The 24,151-nt window shown below is 41.0% G+C and overlaps 1 protein-coding gene and 1 pseudogene across 1 annotated transcript; one reads left to right on the forward strand and one right to left on the reverse strand.

Annotated features, from left to right (window-relative positions):
* Positions 1 to 5,012: 5,012 nt before the first annotated feature.
* LOC150064801 (spermatogenesis-associated protein 31D3-like) lies at positions 5,013 to 11,407 on the forward strand. The gene is made up of 4 exons (XM_090329079.1): positions 5,013 to 5,154; positions 6,091 to 6,127; positions 7,318 to 9,751; positions 10,262 to 11,407. Exons 1-4 carry the CDS (start codon positions 5,013 to 5,015, stop codon positions 11,405 to 11,407), a joined length of 3,759 nt encoding a protein of 1,252 aa, XP_090185205.1.
* A 2,473-nt stretch (positions 11,408 to 13,880) lies between these two features.
* LOC150064802 (proteasome activator complex subunit 3 pseudogene) lies at positions 13,881 to 14,634 on the reverse strand (annotated as a pseudogene).
* Positions 14,635 to 24,151: the final 9,517 nt, after the last annotated feature.

The following is a 24,151-nucleotide window of genomic DNA, read 5'->3' on the forward strand; positions in this document are numbered from 1 at the left end:
GATCTACAGGAAAATTAGTTATTTTAGTAGAATAAGGCAAGGACATACACATAGATCACAGTTTAAGCAAAAGGCTACTCCGTTATCATTGAAATCTCAGCATATAGGAAAGAAGGGAAACTCCATACGTGATTGATTCCCAGTACTTGTGCCTGAACTCAGGGCCTGGGTACTATCCTTTATTAGCTTTTTTGTTCAAGGCTGGTACAACTTAACCTCCACTTTATTTTTGCTTATAGTGGTTAATTGGAAATAATAGCTTCACAGACTTCTTACAGAGCCTCATTTCAACCTCCAATCCTTAGATCTCAGACTCCTACATAGCCAAGATTACTGGTGTGAGCCACAAGGTTTTTTTTCTTTTTATAAAACATACAATGACTACAATACTGAATTTAAGACTGACTGCTGCTCTGGCATTGAGGATGAGACAAAAGTGTTCTGAGCATCCTCACCTGTGAATTCAGGTAGGAGAAAGAAAGTCAGGACAGACCAGATGTAAAAGTGTCTCTATTTAGAGAATACAAAATTATGAAGGAATTCTCCAGGTATCAATAGTTATTTGCACTAATTAACAAGGTTAACGGAGTCACCGGAACCAGGGACAATGGACAAAATAGGTTGCATTTCCAGATAATAGCAGTAGGCCACTGAAAGGACATCCAGTTTATAATAGCATCAAAACCATGAAATATCCCTCTTTCCTTGGCTCCTTCTTCCCCTCTTGCAAGTACTCATTTCCTGGTACTTTGTTGACTTTGGTTTAGTCTTTTAAAGGAATTGTATAATTTGTGCTCTCCATAAAGTCTATTACACTCAAGTTAATTCATTTGTAACCCATTGCTTACCACCCAGTGTATTTGTAGATTGATAGGTACAAATTAGGTACAAATTAAAGGAAGGGGATGGGTTGAAAGAAGCTGTTGAAATGGTGATCCAGATCAAGATGCATTGTTTGTTACATGGCAAAAAAAATTAATTCATAAAACATGTAAGGGAAAGAGGGGTTGGTGGACTGGGAAGGGTGGTGAGAATGTTGAAAGGGATGGCATTGATCAAGATGGAATGTATTCATAAACTGATTCAATCAATAGCAACTCCTTTGTCAGTACTCTCCTTTATCTCAGAGCCCTGTCGGAGTGCTGTGAAACCCTGGTTTTTTTTTTTTTCACCGTGACTTTATCATGTAGGCCTGAGCAGTTACATGATTCGCCACTGATGATCAACACTGCCTTGACCTCTGTTTCTCCAGGTGCAAAGCCCCAACCTTTTTCCCCCATATATCTTTTATTGTAATTATTAGAAGGGTTACATTATATTCACGAGATGGAAGGTACATTACTTCACAAACATTGATACCCTTTCTCATGTCTTGGTCCCCATTTCCCTTCCCCCACCCCTGCCCCTCATCTTGTTTCCTCCCCTTCCCTATCCGATTTCAAATAACCAAATAAGCATATATACAATATATCAGATATTAAGGTAAAATGCTGTAACAATATGAGATAACCAAGGGACAGCAAGAGATGAGGGATAACATAGTACATTAAGGACAACAATCACTCATTATTTGAAAGCCCCAAACTTTTGATGCAGCTTTTGGCTTTCTGGGTACAAGCCCCAAACTGAGGTTTCTATGGGCTCATCAGCTAGCTCAGCAGCAACACACACCAAATACCACTGGGGATCTCAAGAGTTTTAGCAGCTGTGCACAGACTAGATCTGCCTCGAAGGTATTACAGGCACCACATTCATGTAGTGAACTGCCAGGGTATCCTGGCATGCCATGTCCTATCAGGATTTTAGAAATTAGCAAACTAATTTCTAAAGTTTCTATAGATGTGTGTAAGACCTGGAATGGACAGGGTAATTTTGAAAAGGATGAAATTCAAGAAATGTTACAAAGTGCTAGGGACAATGACAGGTAAATGCATACAACAGAATGGAAAATTCAGAAGTAGTTGAAGAATTCTTTTTAAATCCAAAGTGTAATAATTCAGTGAAAGATCGAGGATCACTCCAAAAGGTGGTACAACACAGAACATCTGTGTGGAAGGAGATGAGGCCAAACTGCAGCTTCCACACCAAATAAACTCCAAATGGCATGTGGGCTATAGAGAAAAGCCAGAATTCTGAAAGCTGAAGTTTGTCAAGGACATAGAGCATGAATTAATTATATTTGGGAAAAATAGAATGCATTGGACTTTAGTTTGCTTTCAAAGGGAGCTAACAAAAGGACAGACTATAGAGAACGTATCGGCAATATGTCTACATCTGTGTACCTGGATGAACATGTGTACCAAAAGTGAATAAGGATTTCTTTTCTCTGGTATTGTGGATTGAGGCCCTAAGCACTTGCTGAGGCCAGATTAGAAAAGGCAGAAGTTGGGGCTCGGTGGTGAAGAAGCTGCCTAGTATGTGCATACTAGGAGATGAGCCCCATCTTACTTTTTTGAACTAGTGCTTTTTTGAACAGTCGCTTTATGCGATATGGCATATGATTGCTAAATTAGGACATGGAAAGATGTAGCATCAGTAGTCATTAGGGGAGGCTCTTGTTAAGATCACAGGTGCTAGACTGGGATGAGTATCCCACAAAGACTTAAGGTGCTAGTGGAATGGGGTGGGATCCTTGAGATATGGGCTTGGTGGAAGGATGTTATGTTATTGGGGTGTGCCCATGCAGGAGATACTGGGGCACCCTTCCCTCTCTGTCGTTGTCACACAGCTGCTGGGAGTTAGCAGGCTCACTTCCACTAGGTTGTCCTGTATTGTTACAGGCCCCAAAGCTGTGGTGCCAACTAGTACATACTGAAACCATGAAGGTGTGATCATCCCACTGTAGCAGAGAAAAATACAGAACACACATGTTGATGATGAGCATAGAAAATAGTACAAATAATCACTTTGGATAGTTGGACAGCTTTTTCTTAAATAATTTTTATTGTGATTAATAGGAGGGTTACATTATATTCACCAGAAGAAGGTGCATAACTTCACAAACATTGATACCTTTTCTCATGACATGGTCCCCATTTCCCACCCACCCTCTCCCACTCCCCCCACCACGCATCTTGATTCCCCCCCGTCACTATCCAATTTCAAATAACCAATTAAGTATATTATATCAGATAACAAGGTGAAATATTGTAACAATACGAGATAACCAAGGGATGGCAAAAGAGATGAGCACTAACATCGTACATTACGGACAACAATCACTCATTATATGGCTTTTGTTTCCTTATCCCAGAGGTCTTTACATTTAGTGTCATACTATTTGACCTAAGGTCTCTAGGTTTTGTTCTGTTGTAAATCTCTGCTAGGAGAGCCCAAAGTTTCTATTGATTATGACAAATGACGGAGACTATTGGGCCTATGTTCCTTTGAGTCTGGCTTACTTCACTTAATATGATTTTTTCTAAGCCTTTCCATTTCCTTGCAAATGGGGCGATGTCGTTCTTTTTGACAGCAGCATAGAATTCCATTCTGTATAAATAGCACATCTTGTTGATTCACTCATCAGCTGAGGGACATCTGGGTTGGTTCCAAATAGTGCTGCAATGAACATCATTGAGCTAGTGGATTTAGTATGCCCTTGTTTGTGGATGATTGGGTAAATGCCAAGTAGTGGAATTGCTGTGTCATAGGGAAACTCTATGTTTAGTCTTGTGAGGAACTGCCATACCACTTTCCATAGTGGTTGAATGAGTTTGCACTCCCACCAACCGTGTGGTAGTGATCCCTCCTGGCCACATCCCCTCCAGCATCTGTTGTTATTAGTTTCCTTGATCCTGGCCATTCTAACTGGAGTGAGGTGGAATCTTAGAGTTGTTTTGATTTGCATTTCTTTTATGGCCAGAGATATTCTAGCATTTCTTCATGTGTCTATAGACCATTATTGTTTCTTCAGAGAAGACTCTCTTTAAGTCTTTGGCCCATCTTTTAATGGATGGTTGTTACTTTGGAGATTAGTTTTGGAGTGATTCAATTTTTTTGAGCTGTTGATATATTTTAGATGTGAGCCCTTTGTCCATTGTATGGTTAGTGAAGATCTTCTCCCACTCTGTAGGCTTTCTAGTTAATTTATTAGCTATGTCCTTTGTTATACAGAAGTTTAATGCAGTCCCACTTATCCAGCCTTTCTCTGATTTGTTGTGTTTCTTGGTTCTTATTGAGAAAGTTTCGCCCTGTGCCAAGGAGGCCTAGTGTGCCTCCTATTAATTCTTGTAAAGTTTTCAGTGTGTTGGCTTTTACCTCGAGGTCTTTGATCCATTTGGAGTTAATTCTAGTGCAGGGTGACAAAGAAGGATCCAACTTTACTTTTCTGTAGGTGCTTAACCAGTTCTGCCAGCGCCACTTGTTGAAGAGGCTGTCTTTCTTCCCTTCTATTTTTTTGGCTCCCTTGTCAAAGATGAGGTGGCCATAGGTCTGTGGTTTAATATCTGGGTCCTCAGTTCTATTCCATTGGTCTACAGGCCTGCTCTTGTGCCAGTACCAAGCTGTTTTGATAATTATAGCTCTGTAATAGAGTCTCATATTGCCTCCTGAAGTAGGCAGATACAGCTTATGAGGCCCTCGGGACCTGGCCAGCAAGATCCCGGGTCTCCATATCAGTCCTGAAATCCCATCAGATCATCCAGTAACAGAGAAGACTCACAGGGCTCTGTGGGAGCCATTTCTATTTCCATAAACTCCACTTTCAGGACTTGCATATACCAGGTCAGACAAAATTAACTAGATTCCTCCTGGGGAAATGATTCGGAATATATGACAGGGTTGCCCCCTAGTGGTCAACTGGCAAATAGCAAGGGAGGGCGGAGCTGTGGGCAATCCCTCTTCACACTGCCCCTCCCCCACCCTCAGAAGCCTCTGTGACTCTGCCTTGCACTGTGATGCAGCCCAGGGGGTATTGATGAGCCCCTGCCCTGTAGGGGCTCAGATGCCTCAGGCAGCCATAAGATCCAGAACATGGAAAATGGTTTCTCTTTTCTGAAGAGTCATATTGAGTCATGGCTGAGCTTTGGCTCACTTCTCTTAAATGGAGACCCCAGGTTCACCTTTCTAAGTGCCTTGTGGTTTCTACTCCTATGTCTGTGCTACCGGTTATTGAAACCTCCATCACCAAAACTCCTGAAAAAGGACATCCAACAGGTAAGGAAATATGAGAGAATCCCCCAGAGATTCTTTTGGGTTTCCCATCTCTAGCTTGACATCACTGAATGAATGAGTCAGTCTATCTTACAGAGATCTAAGAGAAAGTCCGAAAAGAAGACAAAGCACCCATGTCATAGGGCGTGCTGCCTGGCATGGAGGACTTACGGAGGATTAAAGTTTCCATCTGAAATCCATAGACCACCTCTCTGTGTTGGAGGGTCTTAGAGAAAGGGCTTACATGGTGACACTGTGGCTCTCATTTGTTTAGTGATGTGAAGAACAGTGGCTCCTAACATTTGGTCCTGGGTGCCCCTGTACCATCACCAGGCTTTTCCTCCTGTTGAGATGGTCACGAGAGCAGCGCTGACCTCTTGAGATCCTCTGAGCAGAGCCTGGCACCTGAGTTATGCCCACAGTTCAGAATCCTCTGAGGGGGAGTACAGTGTGGGGAGTACTGTGTGGCTGTTGGCTGCAGATTCTATGCCCTCCTCTAGCAGAGGACCTCTAGCCCAAAACCCCAGTGATAAGACCTTCTTTAAGAAGACAAAGTAAACATACTTGATCATCTTTAGAAGCTAATAAAAGGAAGAATCAGGGCCTGGAATTTGGCCTAGTGGTAGAGTGCTTGCCTAGCATGCATGAAGGCCCAGGTTCGATTCCTTGGTACCACTATATGGAAAAAAGCTGGAAATGGTGCTGTAGCTCAAATGGTAGAGTACTAACCTTGAGAAATGTCCAAGGACAGTGCTCAGGCCCTGAGTTCAAGTCCTACAACTGGCGAAAAAATAATAAAAAAATAAAAAGAAGAATCAAATCTGAATTTAATGTGGAGACATCTTATTATTGAATAATGCTTAGCAGAAATCGCTACAAAGAGGAGCAATAGAAATGAGTCCTGAGACCTCATTCTTTTCTTTTTGCTCTCAATGACAGGGAATAATGAAGAGGAAGAGGAGGAGAGCATTTCGAGGTACGTTGTTTTCCTATCTGATTTAAGCTCACCAAAAATGATTTTTGTCAGAACAGAGGGTGCACCGTCTCTTTCAATATGGATATAAGATCCAAATAATGCATGACTCAATACTAACATACTCCAGCGCATTGACATGAATTTGGAGATATAAATATGTCTAGATAGACATACAAGTTTATGATGGGATATATATTCTATAGACATATCTATGCCATAAAAAACACTCAGCTTAATTTAATTATGTTCCTAAATTTATGTGTCAGTGGTTGCATGTAGAGATTCCTTTTTTGCATACTTGTTTATACAACATGACATTTGAAATATGATGTAAAACCTCAGTGTTAATAAACATTTAAAAAAATGCCTTTTGTCATTCTCTTGTTCTCATAGTTTCTCAGGACATTAGCTACTAGGCTACTAGGTTTCTCTCAGAAAATGAGCCCTCCAAGGAGAGGCTCACAGAAAGGCAGACCAGACACACAGCTCAGAGTCCATACTCTGCCAACCGTGAACATGAGGCAGTTCTACACCCAGGCAGTGGGTTCTGCTCACTAGGGGGCCAGGTGATATGTCAAGCCACAACTTCAGTGTCCAGGCATTGTGGAGAGCATTACTCCTGGGTGCTCAGATTTATGTCTGAGGTAACCACTGACTGCAGGGCTTCACATGGTGGATTTGTGCATCACATGGGATGAGGTAGAAGGTATTTTATACATGATGCTAGCTTCATATGAACCTTCTTAATGAAGGAAACTGATCATTTGACTTTGTCTACTCATATTTGGGGATTTTAGCATTTATATCCTAGAGATTGATAGGATTCTTATGTTCCTACTTTTGTTACATGTAATCCATTGTCCTGGTTTTCCAGATCGGAGAAGTCACCGGGAAGAAGTAGAGGAAGGGAGGAAGCTTCTTTCTATTCTGAAAAGGTGATTATGATTTCCCATTCTATTCTGATCTCTGTGTCCTGGGGATGAAGTGCCACCCATCTCAGTCATGGGAGGGATAGCCAGAAAAGGTATGTGAAGGAAGGTTCTGGGGAGAAGCTCTAGTCTGTGTTGAGAGGTCCTAGATGTTAGAGAACATGAAGAAAGTAGCCGGCAGCCCAACAACCACGGGGTCAGTGGGCCCGCTCATCCTTGTGCTAATCATAGATACAGCTTGGTCCCTTCTGTCTCCTGCAGCCCCCTGAACCTACAACATGATACCACCCACTTTCGGCAACTGCTCTGCCCTGACCCTTTCTGTGAGGTATGCAACAGAACAACTGCTGAGGTCAGTCGTCTGCTCTCCCAGGCATACCTGAAGGAAACTGCATGTGCTCTGTCCCCATCCGCTTCCCCAGCTCCCATGAAAAAGTCATCATCTCTGACTACTGCTCTTTCAGCAATTCCTTCAGAACAACCAATCCGAGCCCCTACGCCTACCTTTTCTGTACCCTCACCAAACCAAGACATTCCCTTGAAGGACTTCAGTTCATCCTCACCACTGGAAGAGTCTGAACCATCCAAACCAATTTCTCAGACAGAGATCAAATTCCCAGTGGACCCCTCACCATCTGAGCAACTTGCCTTAATTTCCCCTCCCCTAGCACATCCTACTCAGGGAGGAGAACTTGTTCTCCAACAAGTTTGCCCTTTGTCTACTGTGGACAGCCCTGATAGGTTGTCCACCTGTGACTCAACAATGAGAGACCCTAACTCTTCCAGCTTAGAGGTGTCAGGATTCTCCTGCAGTGAGCCTATTGTGAAAAACACACTGTCTTCCGATTTGGTAGAACATAAGGCCAGGCAGAATTGTCTTGACCTTCATTCTTCTGAGGCCTCTGCAGGAGATAGCACTCCAACCTACTATGTAGAACCTTGTAACCTCTCATTTGTTGGACTTGATGTCCTTAAATTCCTGGAATCACAAATTAAGAAGAGAGAAGGCTTATTGATGTGGAAAGAAAGGGAAAACAAAATTGCTTCCTTTTCAAAACATGATACGCTATTGAGTTCTGTAGGGAAAGTGTTAGGGTCTGTTGCTGAGGAGCAGGACCTGGCAGTTTCCCTTCCATTTGGGATGGCCAAAGGCAAGCAAGAGGAGCTACACAAGTACGTGCAGGCCCCAGGTCCAAATCCCTATGAGGACCACTCACGACAAAAATCATCTGCTAAGCACTTCTGGGGCCTCCCATCACTACACAGTGAGTCCCTGAGCCCTGCTGTTGTTGCCTTAGGTGACTGTACCCTAAAACTTGTCTTCTTTAATATAATCTCCAACGTCGCCACAGCCCATGAATCCCCCATCTTCCCTAACCCTAAACCTTTGCCATTATCTGATATCCAGTCTCAAGTCTTACCTGAAACCTTGTGCCAAGATCTTCCAATGTCCCAGGCCCAGGCCCAGGCCCAGTTTCAATCTCCACTTCCAGTCCTACCACCTTCTCTCTTACCCCAGGTTAGGGCCTGTGGAGTCTGTTTTCATGGACCACAGAGTGAGACACAGATCCTTACAACCTCTGAAATTCATCACATGGAACATAATATACTGCGGAAAAAGCAAGAGAATGTGTGGGGTTTACCCTCTGTGGTCCGGGGATCTCAGGAAGACTTTTGTTCTCCAGCTCCACAACTTTCATTGGCCAGACAATATTCCCAGGCCAATGTTACAGTGTCCATCCTTCCTGGTGATTTCCCCCTCACCAGTGAACTGCGGCAAAAACTAGAGCATCACCTTCGAAAGAGGCTCATCCAGCACCGCTGGGGCCTGCCACACAGGATCCAAGAGTCTCTGTCATGGATAAGTCCTAGGACAGACATTCCCCAGGGCTCTAGGGCAGACATTCCCCAGAGCTCTGAGTCTAAGAGCAGTCAGGGACTCTCATGGTTTTCCTCCCTGAAATGTCAGAGCAGCACACATCCAAACTTTGAATCGATTGAACCAGAAAGCGTTGACGAGAAGAACTCAGAAATACCTCTGCTAGAAGAGGAAGTGGGGAAGGAACAGGGATACAGTCCAGAGATTGGCCCCACAGACCATCTATCCAGTGATTCAGAGGGTGATTCTCATAGTAGTTCAGGATCTGACTCAGAGTCAAGCCCAGAAAGTTACACAGAGAGTATGTCAAGGAATACTGTAAATACCTCACTGAGTCATAAACAACTCAAAGATGCCCTGGAAAAACACTGGGACAAGAAATTTGCAGAAATCAGTAAAGGTCAGATTCCTGGCACTGCAACTGGTTCACTGATGTTCAACAACATGCAATTTCCCTCCCGGGAAAAATCCCCTAGCCAAATGAAACAGACGGCACTGGAACCGTTAATGCGGGTGGAGAGCAGCTTGAGCATACCCCCCAACATTTCCTTCCATGATTCCAGCAAGCAAACTATTTTGGAAGACCGTATTAAGTTTTTCTATATGAAGATGATGCATGGTCTTCTCCAGAAAATCCGTGAAACCGTAGAAATTGTTAATGAAAAAGAAAATCCATACCAGGCCTGTTCCAACTTGAAACTTCCCTCCCCATCCAGTTCCATTTCTGGGGAGGATTCTCAACTTAGTTTCTCTCAGCCTCTTAGCAAAAATTTTGATAGTGAAGAGAAGATAAGATCAACAAATTCAACCTACGTCGTAGATTTTCCTGATCCTGATGCCTTACCTGAAAATAAACAAGAGGAAGGATCCCAACCACTCCGTGTTGTAGATTTTCCTGATCCTGATGTCTTACCTGAAAATAAACAAGAGGAAGGATCCCAACCACACCGTGATATGAAGCATGATCCTGTAGATCTTCACAAAATGGATAGAAATGATCCTTTGCTTTGCCAAACACAAAACATCACCAACAAAGCCATTCAGAAAGTAAAAATAAGGTCAACTGAAGCTGTATCTGAGCCACTGAGTAAGAGAGAAATTTCTGATAAAAGGGTAAAACCACCTCAGGAAAAAAGCATGAGGTTGGGAAATATTTCCATGGCTAGCACAGAAAAATCTAGGGAGCTATCTAAGGTGGAGGATCTCTGTTTTTATCAATCACAAGCCAGTACCACCTTAAAGGTCAGCAAGTGCAAGAGCTCCCTAAGGACAGATGTTGATATGAGAAACGTGGAAACGGCACTGACTACTCAATGTCCCTTAAAGGGAACATTGGGTCCCCGTGGTCCTGATCTCCCAGACTTAAAATATCAACTTTTTGATGAGTTGAAATTGAAAATGGAGAGCAGAAAGAAAGGAAAGGCCCAGGGTCTTCAGGATGACCAGCCTCTGGAGTCAGATAACTTGAAAAACCCGAGTTTGTTTACTTTTGACTCTGGTGATTCCAGTGGGGATGTGGCAACTTCCCATGTGCTACATGCTCTACAGGACAAGTCAAAGATCAGCAGGGAGCAGGCACAGAAGCCTTGCACCACCAGTGACCTCCACAAGAGCCGAGGCAAGAATTTGCCACAAGTTAAGAAGGGCATGAGCCCTGCAACACCCAAATCAAGGGACTTTGGTGGAGGAGATACAGGGCTGGCACCATCACAACCCAGAAAGCAGACCCAGCATCCCCAAGAGAAAGCAAAGGAGAGGCCTGGGACAAAATCCTCCCACCCACTGTCACAGAAGGTACGGCCTCCTCATGAAAACCGCTTCAGAACCCACATGAAGCAGTTTTTTCAGTGGCTTAGTACAGGTAAAAACAGTAAAGGACAAAGTTCCCTGGGAAAGGGCAGTTCTCCATCTGTGCAAGCCAGAAGCCTAGGTAAAGGGAGAGCTGCTATTCCAGCCAACACTGAACATCAGAAAGTCCCCAGAGACACTGGGAAAGTCCCAGGGGTGAAAGGAGTGCAGAGGCATGGAGTAGATACTACGTGCTCCCCAGGACCCTTTTTGTCTTCCGTGAAGTCTGGGAAAACTCAACAGAAGGCAGAAAAGCAAACCCAGCCAGATCATATTCAGGGCCAGAACCTCAACAAGAAAGCTTCCTGCTCTAAAGTGTCATGTGTCAAGTCCAGGATGCAAGAAGCTGCTTGTCCTGGTCAGAGTAACCTTGAGAAGAACAGGAAGGGCACAGGCTGGCATGGAGAGCCAACAAATGTGCTATTTGCTAACCACAGGCATCTCACAGCCATGGCACACAGGGAGCCAGGACTCCATGGCAGACCCACCTGCAAACGTCAAATGCATCAGGTGCCTCCGGCTGCCCCTTCAATTCCTAATGGCAGTGTGTTGGAAAATGTTTCCCTATTGAAAGAGAAAATCTTCATCATTCTCCAGGACAAAAGTTCTCCTCCCTCAACGTAATTCATTTCCTTTCCCCCAATAAACCTTCAACACATTGCCTTATTTTCACCTGCAATAAATGTTCTGACAGTAGTTCTGCCTTTTGCATCTTGTGCATATGAGTTTTGTGTAACTCATGGCTGGTACTTAGGACTAGGGAGCAGTTTGTTCTTACTGATTTTCTCTGTTGTCTTTGATGAGTTGATTGTTGGAGCCCTTGCTGAGAAATCAATGACTAGAATCCAAAAATCTCCTTCCCTACCTAATAAAGCTTATTTTCCATCTTCAGATATAGTAGGGAAGAATTAGCATATCTGTACAAGGGATTAAATGCAAGTATGTGTTTCAGAACAACTTTACTCTGTGTGTGTGTGTGTGTGTGTGTGTGTGTGTGTGTTGGTCCTGGGGCTTAAACTCAGGGCCTGAGCAATGTCCTTAAACTTTTCCTGAAGGCTAGTGTTCCATTAGAGTCACAGCTACATTTCTGGCTTTTTTTGGTAGTTAATTAGAGATAAGAGTCTCATGGAGCTGGCTTGTTTCTGTACCTAGATACTCAAGAAGCTGAGATCTGAGAAGATAGTTCAAAGCCAGCCCAGGCAAGAAAATTTAAGACTTGTATCTCCAATTAACGACCAGAAAACCAGAAGTAGAGCTGTGGCTCAAAACGATAGAGTATTACCCTCGAACAAAAAAATCTCAGGAATTGTTATTCATTCTGACTTTGTTACCTAGTACATTGTATACAAGTTTGTTTATTTGAAATAGGAAAGGGCAGGGGAGAAAAGAAGAGGATTGGGAGCGGACAGAGGGAGGGAAATGGGGACAAAAACATGAGAAAGGGTATCAATGTGTGAGTAGTAATGCACCTACTACCTGGTGAATGTAACTGTAACCCCTTTATATATTACCCAGACAATAAAAAGGAAAATCTCAGGAATATCACCAAGGCCCTGAGTTCAAGCCCCATGATCTCCCCCACACACACACCAAAAAGTCTCATGACTTTCCTGCACAGATTGGCTTCTAGGATTACAAGTGTGAACCACCAGCAACCAGTAGACAGCTTGACTTTTTTTTAAAGAGGTCAAAATATGTGTATTTTTTTAATAATTTCTTGACACTATGGGTCTTGATCTATGGGTTGTAGGGTAAAGAGGGGCAGTAGAACAATCAAAAGGGAAACAATACCTAATGGAAGTGAAGAAGAGATCCCAAAGATAGGCAGGGCTTCCGCCAAACTAAAGTGCAATTGGTTTGCATACTCTTGGGAAGAAAGCCTCCACATTCCTTTTCTATGGAATATTGGGAGCAAAAATGATGCAGCCTGGGTGGAAATAGGATTGAAGGCAAAAATGAGTGAAAGTCATAAGTAGACACTGAGCCACTGGCAGGCTGACCCCAGATAGCAAGTCTCATGAAAAAATAAAAAAGCTGAAGGGTTAACATAAAAGCTGCAACAGTGCTATCCCTGGAAGATTCAAGAGGAGTCAACTTTCCAACCGTTTTGACCTATAGTTTTTTAACCATAAACATGGACACATCGATAAGTGTACATACATACACATATATACTGATTGCTTTTCTTGGAAGCACAAAAATATTTCCAAAGGAAAGCACAATGGGGGCAGCAGCATCTGGACCTCACACAGGCTAACATCTCCCGCCTCTGTTCACCTGACCTGGAAGAAGGCAAAAAGACCTTGACTAGGAGGAAAAGGTCTTCCCCAGCCCTCTGCTTCTCAGCTATTGGTTCTTTTCCAACTTATCCTGGGCACCAAGTGGCTACAATATCAGGAAGAAGGATGGGACCAGAACTTTTGCCTGGGTAACTGAAAACTAAGATAACTATCACCTGCCAAAAGTTGTATCTCTGACAGGAACTGGGGCAAGAAAATGGTGGTGAGGAAAGAGGATAGGTTAGGTAATGGAGTAGGAAGATATATACTCATATCTGTATGAGTATGTACATGTAGATACATATGAATGAGAAAAATCCAGTTATAGAACGAACTAGGGACACAGCTGAAGGACCTCCATGTTCCTTGTTAGATCAGGTTCAAGGGGGGATTAAAATAGATTGGAAACCCTAAGTCAACAGGGAAATTGTGGCAGGAAGGACAGAAACAAGAAACGGCCTCACAAGAAGTAAGATAGTCTTTCCCACCCCCGCCATCCTAGCTCCCCCGCCAGCCTAGCTCCTCAACTTTTAAAAAAAACCAATCATCAAAAGGAAGAAAACACAAAGCTTAAGACAAAGGAGGAGAGAAAAAAGTATTCTCATACTAAAAATTCTGCACACAGAAACATCTGTGTGCAGATTTTTCTAATTTCTCCAGAAATTATGGCAGGCTGGGTGTGAGGCACTAGGGAAAGAGAAGAGAGAACACACATCACAGAACTAGATAAGACTTCCATTAAACTCTGGTTTTATTTCCAGTGTTCCCATCACAATAGTAATACACAAACCAAGGCAATATTGGTCTTGAACGGAGAATCACAGAGTCCCCTGGCCCTGGACTTGGTACAATATAACTTTGTTCTTGCTTCTGGGTCATTTTATCCTCTTGATATTTTGGGGGATCATGTCCTATAGAGTTATATACTGATTTCTCAGCTCTGTATATGATAAACTGAAGGCTGATGACATTTTTTTCTCATCAGTCTCTGCCACAGTGTAGCGATAGTTCTCCACATGGGCATGTTTAGCTATTTTAGAAAACAATTTGGCTCTTACAGTTTAGAAATCTGGCCCAGAAATGGAGCTTCATTCCCAATCCATTTTAGCTTTGCAACTTGTCTCTTCTTCAATAGATATCCCAAAGTAGTTCTCATTGTCCATCCTGAGACTCAAGAGCTGGACACACATTTAGACTGCGTTACATTTCTGGGGAAGCAGCCAGATCTCAGGTTTCATTTTCTCAAGAATGTCCACCAGCTGCTGGTTGCCTTTTCACATCCCATTGAACATCACAAATATCTTAGAATATCTCTTCACATCTGTCTGAACTTCACTTCCTATAAGTGAGACTATCCAAACCATCGTGGATATTGGTGAGAAGAATGGGGTCAGGAACAGGGAGAATCAGGTCTAAGTAGAGGAGTTTGGTCATGGATGTCTAGGATTGGTTCTTTAAGGTTTGAATACTTTGTGAAAAGTTGTCACCACATCTTCCACCTGGCTTGTGATAAACTCTGAAAGAATCATCCTTGGGCTTCACTTCCTGATCTACCTTCAGTGATGAGGCCATGGCCCAGCTGGACACTCTGCTAGAGACCAGAGGCTCTGGGGAAGAGGACCAGAGGAACCTGAGGTATCTCAGCTGCCCTCAGGACCTGGTCACACTCACTGGCTTTTTCACTGCTTGTTCATTCTTGCCTCCATCTGCCCAGTCCACCTGTACCCCAGTCTACCCAGTCTCTCCATCTGGCTGCCTGCTATATACTCGCTCCTGAGCTCACCTTCCTGGCTTTTGCCCCTCATGATGGAAGTTACATCACCACAGCTAGATTGTCACATAAGGTTTTGATTCTATTCTGTGGTGTTTGGCAGACAAGTTTCCTCCCTGAAAATAATTCATTCTTTCCCTCAATAAATGTGCGCAGAGCTGGGAGGGGGAAGAGTCTGGGAATGGAGCGAGTATTGCTGAAGAATATGTCATATGTCACATGCTAAGATTCAGAAGCATTCTTTGACCTTCTTGTAAAGATTTCTGGCAAGTCATCTATGGATGATTTTTTCCTCCTAATTATGGGTGTGTCAAAGTAAAAGATTTCTGCTATTTCCTCTCAATATATCTTTATCTCCGGAGTTTTGCCATTGACCCTACCATTCTGACTCCTAGGACTCCAAAAAAGTGCAGATTATATGAACATGCTCCTCCTCAGAAGAGGAAGTGGGGACATTTTGGAGGACCTCAATATCCATTTTAGAATCAATTCCCCTATTGTTGGTTTTTAGGGTCCTTTATTTCTATGGAAGTCAGTTTATGCCTTAATTTTAGACATATCGCCAAAAGAAAAACAGAATAATCTGTTTTCTGTGGTGATATAGTTTGACATTCTTCCCCGTTATCTCATTTTTTCTATTTCCAATATTAGTCAAAATTTTCAATTCTAGATTAAATTAACTTTATTATTTTTCTACTATTTCATATGCTATGCTCTTATACTTGTTTCCTTTATCCTAAAGGTTTTATATGTAATCAACATTTCTAAATGTTATCTTCAGATAGGCTTTATTAATTCCCTTTATATCTTTTGTCTGAAAAAATACACATGTTGAAAATCTACTGGAATCATGAAGTTATGGTCAGCTCTCAGGCTCTGCCCTCTCCCAGCTCTGTGCATGTATATTGGGGAAAAGAACGAATTATTTTCAGGGAGGGAATTTTTCTCTGTCATTTGTATAATAGAATCATAAACCTATGTGACACTTTAGCTGGATATATATGTATATTTTTAAGTCTACCTGTGGTGATGCAACTTCTGGCATGAGGGGCAAAAGCACTATTCGCAATCTTTTCTTCTACAAATCATTACCTTGTGCAAATAACTTTCATGGTGAGATAGTTCACACCAGGATTAAGAAAAATGAGTAGATAAAGGCTAAAATCCTGGAGAAATTGGAAGTATCTCTCACAGCCAGTAAAAATGTAAAATGATCCAGCTGTTTTAAAAATCATTTTGCCATTTCCTCACATGTTAAGCATAGCGTGGCCATATCACACAGCAATTCCATTTCTATTTCTATGCCTGAGAAAAATGCCTAAGTTCACACAGAAACTTGTATGTAAATGTTTATAGCTGCATCACAGCCCAGACCAGAAACAGCTCACTTATCCAACTAAAGAATAGATGAACAAAATGTTTATTGGAGCAGAAAATAGCTTTTAGTAATAAAAAGGAATAAAATATTGAAACATGCCACAATATGGATGAACTTCGAAAACACTATGTTAGCTAAAGGAAGTCACGTGCAATTGACTATATGATTCCATTACACCCAGAAAATGAACATTACATTTACAGAGACAGAAAGACTAATGGTCGATGAGAGATGAGGAGGGATAAGTGTGAATAAAATCTCAAGGTCACAGAGTCCCCTTTTAAAGTCATGAAAATACTTTGAATTTGACTCTGGTATGTTTGTACGGCATAAAAATTATACATGACCTAGGTGGGTGGTATGGTATGTGTTATGGTACATTTCAATACAACTTAAATGATATAAAAAGTAGAAGTGCTTAAAAAGTGAACGACAGCTAGAAGCAGAGGAAGCCATCCCAAAATCATTCTATGAATCCAAAATCACATTCATCTCCAAACCAGGGAAAGACCCCTCCCTCCAAAAAAGAGAACTACAGACCAATCTCTCTGATAAACATAGACACAAAGCTCCTCAATAAAATACTAACCAACAGAATCCAGAGACAAATTTCAAAAATTATACACCATGATCAAGTAGCCTTCATCCCACAGATGCAAGGTTGGTTTAACATTTGCAAATCAACTAATATAATACATCATATCAATAGAGCTAAGGTTAAGAATCATATGATAATGTCTCTGGACACCGAGAAGGCATTTGACAAAATACAACATCCATTCATCTTGAAAGCACTAGAAAAAATAGGAATAGCAGGTACATTCCTTAAAATTATTAAAGCCATATATGACAAACTACAGCCAGTATCATATTAAATGGAGAAAGACTAGAATCATTTACTTTAAAATCAGGAACTAGACAGGGATGCCCACTTCCTCCACTTCTCTTCAATATAGTGCTGGAACCCTTAGCTATAGAAATAAGACAAGAGAAGGACATCAAAGGGATCCACATAGGGAAAGAAGAAATCAAACTATCCCTACTTGCAGATGACATGATCCTATATCTGAACAACCCAATAAACTCCACTCCTAAACTCCTAGAACTAATAAATCACTTTAGCAAAATGGCAGGATACAAAATCAACCTGCAAAAGTCAGTAGCCTTTCTATACGCCAAAAATACACAAACAGTGGGAAAAATCAAGAAAATGATCCCTTTTGCAAAAGAGTAAAATGTTTAGAGATTAACTTAGCCAAAGATGTAAAGGAATTATTTCATGAAAACTATGAAAGCCTAATGAAAGAAATCGAAGAGGATACCAGGACATGGAACAACATCCCACGCTCATGGATAGGAAGAACCAATATAGTGAAAATGGCCATATTGCCAAAATCGATATACAAATTCAATGCAATCCCCATCAAAATCCCAAAGACAATTCTTTACTGAAATAGAAGATACAATCCAAAGGTTCATATGGAGCAACAAAAGACCTAGAATAGCCAAAGCAATTCTAGGCAAAAAGAGTAATGCAGGTGGTACTATAATACCAGACTTCAAACTCTACTATAGAGCCAAATAACAAAAACAACATAGACCAGAAGATCAATGGAACAGAAGATCCAGAAATAAAACCACATACCTATAGTCATCTCATATTTGACAAAGGAGCTAGAGATCTACCGTGGAACAAACACAGCCTATTCAATTATTGGTGCTGGCAAAACTGGGTAGCCACATTCAGAAAACTGAAATTGATCTCAGCCAGTTGCCATGCATAAATGTTAACTCAAAATGGATCAAAGATCTCAATATCAGACCTGAAACTCTGAAAGCGTTACATGATAGAGTAGGAGAGACATTGGAACACATAGGCACAGGCAAAGCCTTCCTGAACAGAGTCCCAGATCACAACAGAGTGGAGAGATTTGACAAGTGGAACTACCTAAAAATAAAAAGTTTCTGCACAGATGAAAACATAGCTACTAAAACAGAAAGATAGCCAACCAACTGGCGAAAGATATTTACCAATAATACATCAGACAAATGCCTAATACTCAATATCTAAAGGGAATTCAAGGAACTAATTCCCCCAAAGCCAATAAACCAGTCACAAAGTGGGAAAGGGATCTAAACAGAGACTTATCAAAAGAAGAGGTTAAGATAGCAAAGAAACATATGAGAAAATGCTCATCATCCATGGACACAAAGGAAATGAAAATAAAAACAACCCTAAGATACCATCTTACCCCAATCAGCATAACCAATATTCTGAACTCAGACAGCAACAAATGCTGGTGGGGATGTGGAGAAAGAGGAACCCTACTGCACTGCTGGTGGGAATGGAAACAAATTCAGCCACTCTGGAAGGCAGTTTGGAGGTTCCTCAACAAACTAAATATAGACCTTTCCTACAATCCAGCCATACCATTCCTGGATATCTACTCTAAGCATCATAACCCAGGATATGATAAGGACATCTGCTCAGCCATGATCATAGCTGCACTAGTCACAATACCCAAGAGATGGAAACAACCCAGATGCCCTACTAGAGATGAATGGATACAAAAAATGTGGTATGCATATATACAATGGAATTCTATATAACCACCAGATAAGATAAAATAATGGCATTCACGGTGAGGTGGATGAAATTAGAGTGAATCATGTTGAGCGAGATAAATCAAGACCAAAGGAACAAAAGTCATACTGTCTCCTGATATGTGGATCTTAGATTCAAACAGTACAAGAGTGATGACTCAATACTTTTGGTTACTCATGGTCATGACATAGTCTTTGAGATATGAATATAACTATATGGACATATAAATCTATGGTGGGATATATACTCTAAAGACATTATGTTATATTGTATAGATCAATGCATATCTATGACGAAGTTTCAGCTTAACTTTAATTTTGTTCCTAAATTTATGTGCCTGTGATTGCATATAGAGATTCCCTTCTTGAATACTGTTTGTTAAACTTGACATTTGAAATTTGATGTAAAAAAATCAGTATTAATAAAATCTTTTTTTAAAGTGAATGTCAGGAATAGGAGAGGCTATTACAGAAGAGCTCAATATATTTTTGAAATCTGGAGGAGAGGTAATGACTTAGCAAAACAGAAAAGCACCTTCAAGCTAGATTCTACCATGAATCCCTGAAGACAGATGATTCAGTAGGAACCAATAAGAAAGAGACCTGGGGCTGGGAATGTGGCCTAGTGGTAGAGTGCTTGCCTAGCATGCACGAAGCCCTGGGTTGATTCCCCAGTACCCCATACATAGAAAAAGCCAGAAGTGATGCTGTGGCTCAAGCAGTAGAGGGTTACCCTTGAGAAATTCCAAGGACAGTGCCCAGGCCTTGAGGTCAACCCTCAGGACTGGCAAAATAGAAAGAACGAAAGGAAAGAAGGAAGGAAGGCAGGAAGGAAGGAAGGAAGGAAGGAAGGAAGGAAGGAAGGAAGGAAGGAAGGAAAGGAGGAGGAGGAGGAGGAGGAGGAGGAGGAGGAGGAGGAGAAGGAGAAGAAGAAGAAGAAGAAGAAGAAGAAGAAGAAGAAGAAGAAGAAGAAGAAGAAGAAGAAGAAGAAGAAGAAGAGGAAGAAGAAGAAGAGGAAGAAAAAGAAGAAGAAGAAGAAGAGGAAGAAGAAGAAGAAGAAGAAGAAGAAGAAGAAGAAGAAGAAGAAGAAGAAGAAGAAGAAGAAGAAGAAGAAGAAGAAAAGGAAGGAAGGAAGGAAGGAAGGAAGGAAGGAAGGAAGGAAGGAAGGAAGGAAGGAAAAGAAAGAAAGAAGAAAAGAAAGAAAGAAAGGAAACAAAGAAAAAAGAAAAAAAGGAAGGAAGAAAAAAACCCAATTGTTACATATTTTGGATGTGATTCCTTGAAATTTTGGTTTCAAGGAATCAAGATTTTCCTTGGAACAGAGTTGAGACAACCATTTCCAAAATGGTGTTGGGTGTACCTGTGGTGTGAGGAAGTTGTGGGAACCAAAGCCAAAAATTTTAAAAGTTATGCCAGGCTCAGTACAATGTAGTCAATGGTCAAGTTAAAAATATAGTTGTTTAAAGCTGGGCACCAGTGACTCACATCTGCAATACTAGCTACTGAGGAGGCTGAGATCTGAAGATCGTGGTTTGAAACCAGCTTGGGCAGAAAAATTTGTGAGACTCTTATTTTCAGTTAATCACAGAAAAAGCCAGAAGTGATCTTGTGGCACAAGTGGTTGAGTGCTAGCTTTGAGCAAAAGCACCCGGGCCCAGAGTTTAATGTTCACGATCAACAAAAGGAAGGTAGTTTAAAGTGAAGAGTGTGGCTCAGTGGCAGAGCATCCACATAGTAAAAGGCCCTCAGATCAAATCCTATTATCAAGAAAAAAATGTATTTAAAACAAACTTGAAAAAAGTTAAATTGATCGTAAATAACAATGTATAATTTAACTGGATTTACTTCTTGCTAATGTTTAACCCATTTGCTGGTTTTTCTCTCTTCCCTCATGTATATTTATATACATATGTGTATATGACATGTTATTTGTTTACATGTATATATGTGTATCTTTGTACACACATATATGTAGGCAAGAACATATATACAAAAATAAATTTATATACTTGAGGAGAAATTTCATACGTATGAATGGTTATATTTCATCTATTAAAATAATACTAAATTTAACACTTAATACTTGATTATCTTTCAGTAACGTTAACACAGTTACAATTTTTATTATCTTTAAGTAGTTATAAAATTTTAAATCATTCATCCTTATTGTATATGTAGTATGTATTTGTGCTTTTCTTTTCTTTTCCAGTTGTGGGGCTTGAACTCAGGGACTGGGTGCTATCTGTGAGCCTCTTTGTGTTCAAGGCAAGTGCTCTACCACTTGAGTCACAGTGCCACTTCTGTTTTTTAGAGATAAGAGGTTAATTGGAGAATAAGAGTCTTATGGAGGCTTCTCTGCCCATCTGGCTTGCAATCATGATGCTCAGATCTCAGCCTCCTGGAGTAGCTGGCATTATAGGCATGAGTTACTGCACCCAGCTGTTTCCTCCTTTCTTTTCTTTTTATTTTTTTAACATCTCCATTCCAAGGGCAGTCTGTAATTTCCTATTGTGTTTAGCTGTGTGACATCAGTCTCTTTTAATCTGGAATAGTACTTTTTTATGACCTGATCTCTTTTGAGGAATATACCTATTGTTTCCGTTTTATGACCCCTCCCCCAGGTTTACTTTTCGTTTTTTTAAATTTTATTGTTGGGGTAATGTATAGAGGGATTACAGTTGTAATTCGTCAGGTAGTAGGTGCATTACTTCTCACACATGGATACCCCTTTTCATATTTTGGCCCTGTTTCCCTCCCCCGCACTCCCTCCCAATCATCTTGTTTCCTCCTTCCCTTCCTTATTTGAAATAAACAAACAAACATATATACATACTATACCAGGTAACAAAATCAGATACGTTCACTTTTGTGATGAGGTTTCTCCTGGTCATATATTAAAGGATATTTTTGTGTTTGTGAGTTTGCTTGTTACAAACAACAACAAAGCAACACCAGGAATGCAAGGCTATATAAGAGGTATTTCTGAACAGACCTCCTCTAGTCAAGGGAAGGCAGATGGGAGGAAGTCGGCTTGACAAGACAATGGAGAAGCTACGCATGCAGGACAGGACAAAGAACAGTCTAGTATTTCTGGTAAGCTTTCATTGTAAGAAAAAGCAAGGATTGGGTGTCTGGGGTGAAGGTGGATTCATCAAACCTGATGGCTAAACAATACTATGAGGGAACAACACAGCGCTTAACCAGTTTATAAACTTCGGAAGCTAAAAGATCTATTTTTGGTGGTACTGGAGCTGGAATTTGGAGGCCTCAGGTGCAATACTGCTTACAACTCTGTTTTTCACTGTTTCGTTTGGTTTGGTTTTGTTCCTGTCTAGGTATGCATCTGAGCCACAATCTGCCTCCATCGTGGATCACAGGAATGTGCCACGGTCCAGTTTCCGCCATGGAGGAAGAACCTCACGGATTTTCCTGACTGTGCTGTCCTGCCACTGCAGTCCTCCCAATCTCAGCGTCCCTTCTAACTTGGGATTCTGCTCTAGCTAGCTTTGAACTGCAATCCTCTGGTCCTCAGTATCCCATATAGTGAGGATTGCAGGTTTGAACTATCAGAGCCTGGCTGTAAATACATAAGTTTTAAGAGTTTTAAGGGTTAAGTGAACAAATAATATGAAAGGATAATAGATATACTATACAATAGCCACCAAAATAACATCTCTCTCTCTATATGAACCAATGGAAATTTTGGTGAAAAGTTACAAAGTAGATGGAGGAAAAAGCTCATAAAGTAACCATAAATGTGGTTTAAAGCAAAGGGCCTTGCCAAATGAAGTTCAATCAGCCTAATTAGAAGACCCATGATGCTAAGGTGAAGCCTACCCCTCACATCAGGATGGATCTGGTTGTGTGGGCTTTGGACATGTACAATTGCTCTGTACAACTGATGCAAAACTATGGGAGAGGGAAGGCAGAATGAGGAGGAAGCAGGGTTGGAGAGAGAAAGAATGATTGAAAACATGTTGAAAATGTTTGTTGTGTCGTCTCCCTTTTATGCTTTTTTGGATTCTGTTCATTGGTGTAAAGTACTGTGCTCTCTACAGGCTTTTAGCATTATCACTGAACCTCTTGAGAAATCTCAAGGGGTTTTGTGTTCAAGGTTTCTGTTTTTGTGCAGGTAAAAAGCATTGTGTATTTGAGGAGCTGTAGGTGAGAGCAGAATAGAACTTGTAAGTCCCTGAGCATGCAAAGCTTTCAAAGATTACATGTTATCCAAAGGGAGATCACAATGCAATAAAAGGATCTCTTATAAGATCTAGGTAGTAGGTAGAATGATTAAAATATTGAGGTAAACACACTCTATTGAAAGGGTGTAGTGAAGGCATCTATAGGACACAAGAGGGATGAACAGATTAGCATATCTGGGTGATGGAGGGAAGCTGTAGGTTCAATTCCCTTATGTTGTTTTCTCCACCACCAGCCTTAAGAATCTTTGCTTTCTGCTCAGGCTCTGTGATGTGGCGTGGAACTGTGTGTAATTTAGAATGTGTACTCAGTGCCTGGATTCTGATGTGGATCTTCTTCTTTGACCTCGAAGCCATACCACAGCATAACTGAACTTCAACTTGACTTCTTGAGTATTCCTATCTCCGACTTCCTGTCTGGGTTTCTCCTTCTCTCTCTGTGCTAACAGAAGAGGAATTTGTATTTCCCAATAGCCTAGAAACAGAGAGATATCAAACAGGTAATAAAACTAGAGCTGCTCCGAGTGTAATACATGGATTTAATGTGATAAACTTCCCTTTAAACACTACCTTTGCCGCATCCAACACATTTTTCTAAGTTGCATTTTCATTTTATTTACTTTTACATATTTTAAACCTCTCAAAAAATTTGATCAATGAGTTAATGCTTTGTTTAATCTCAGAACATTTTGGGATTTTTCTAACTACCTTTCCTTTACTGATTTCTATTTTAACAGCTTTTGGCCTAAAAGCATATTTCATATGGCTACTGTTCTTTTTTATTTATTAAGGCATAGCTTATTTCCCAAAATGTGTTATATCCTGGAGGATGTACCACTTGAGCATGGGGAAATGATTATGTATTCTGTTCAGCTTGGGGAGATTATTTGATAATATTAATGATATCCAAGTGATTGAATGTGTTGTTTCAGACTATGTCCTGATGATTTGCAGCACAACCAAGCTTCAATTTCTGTTATAAAGTTTGTTGAAGCTGTTAACAGTATCAGTAGGTTCATCTATTTCCTTTCCTATTTCTAACAGTTCGTCATACATTTTGACAATCTGTTATTAGATATATACACAATGTTTTCCTTATGTTGTTGGAAAATTGAACCCTTCATTATTATTTGATAC

The sequence above is a fragment of the Megascapheus bottae genome, chromosome 3, assembly GCF_031878675.1.
Source record: "Megascapheus bottae isolate mThoBot1 chromosome 3, mThoBot2.hap1, whole genome shotgun sequence".
Taxonomy (NCBI): Eukaryota; Metazoa; Chordata; class Mammalia; order Rodentia; family Geomyidae; genus Megascapheus; species Megascapheus bottae.

Bases quoted from the DNA above. Each gene is read 5' to 3' on its own strand.
- LOC150064801 (XM_090329079.1), top strand. From the start codon at position 5,013: ATGGCTGAGCTTTGGCTCACTTCTCTTAAATGGAGACCCCAGGTTCAC. The intron at 5,155-6,090 runs GTAAGGAAATAT...TCTCAATGACAG, and splicing joins TGAAAAAGGACATCCAACAG to GGAATAATGAAGAGGAAGAG. The intron at 9,752-10,261 runs GTAGATTTTCCT...TGTCCCTTAAAG, and splicing joins CAACAAATTCAACCTACGTC to GGAACATTGGGTCCCCGTGG.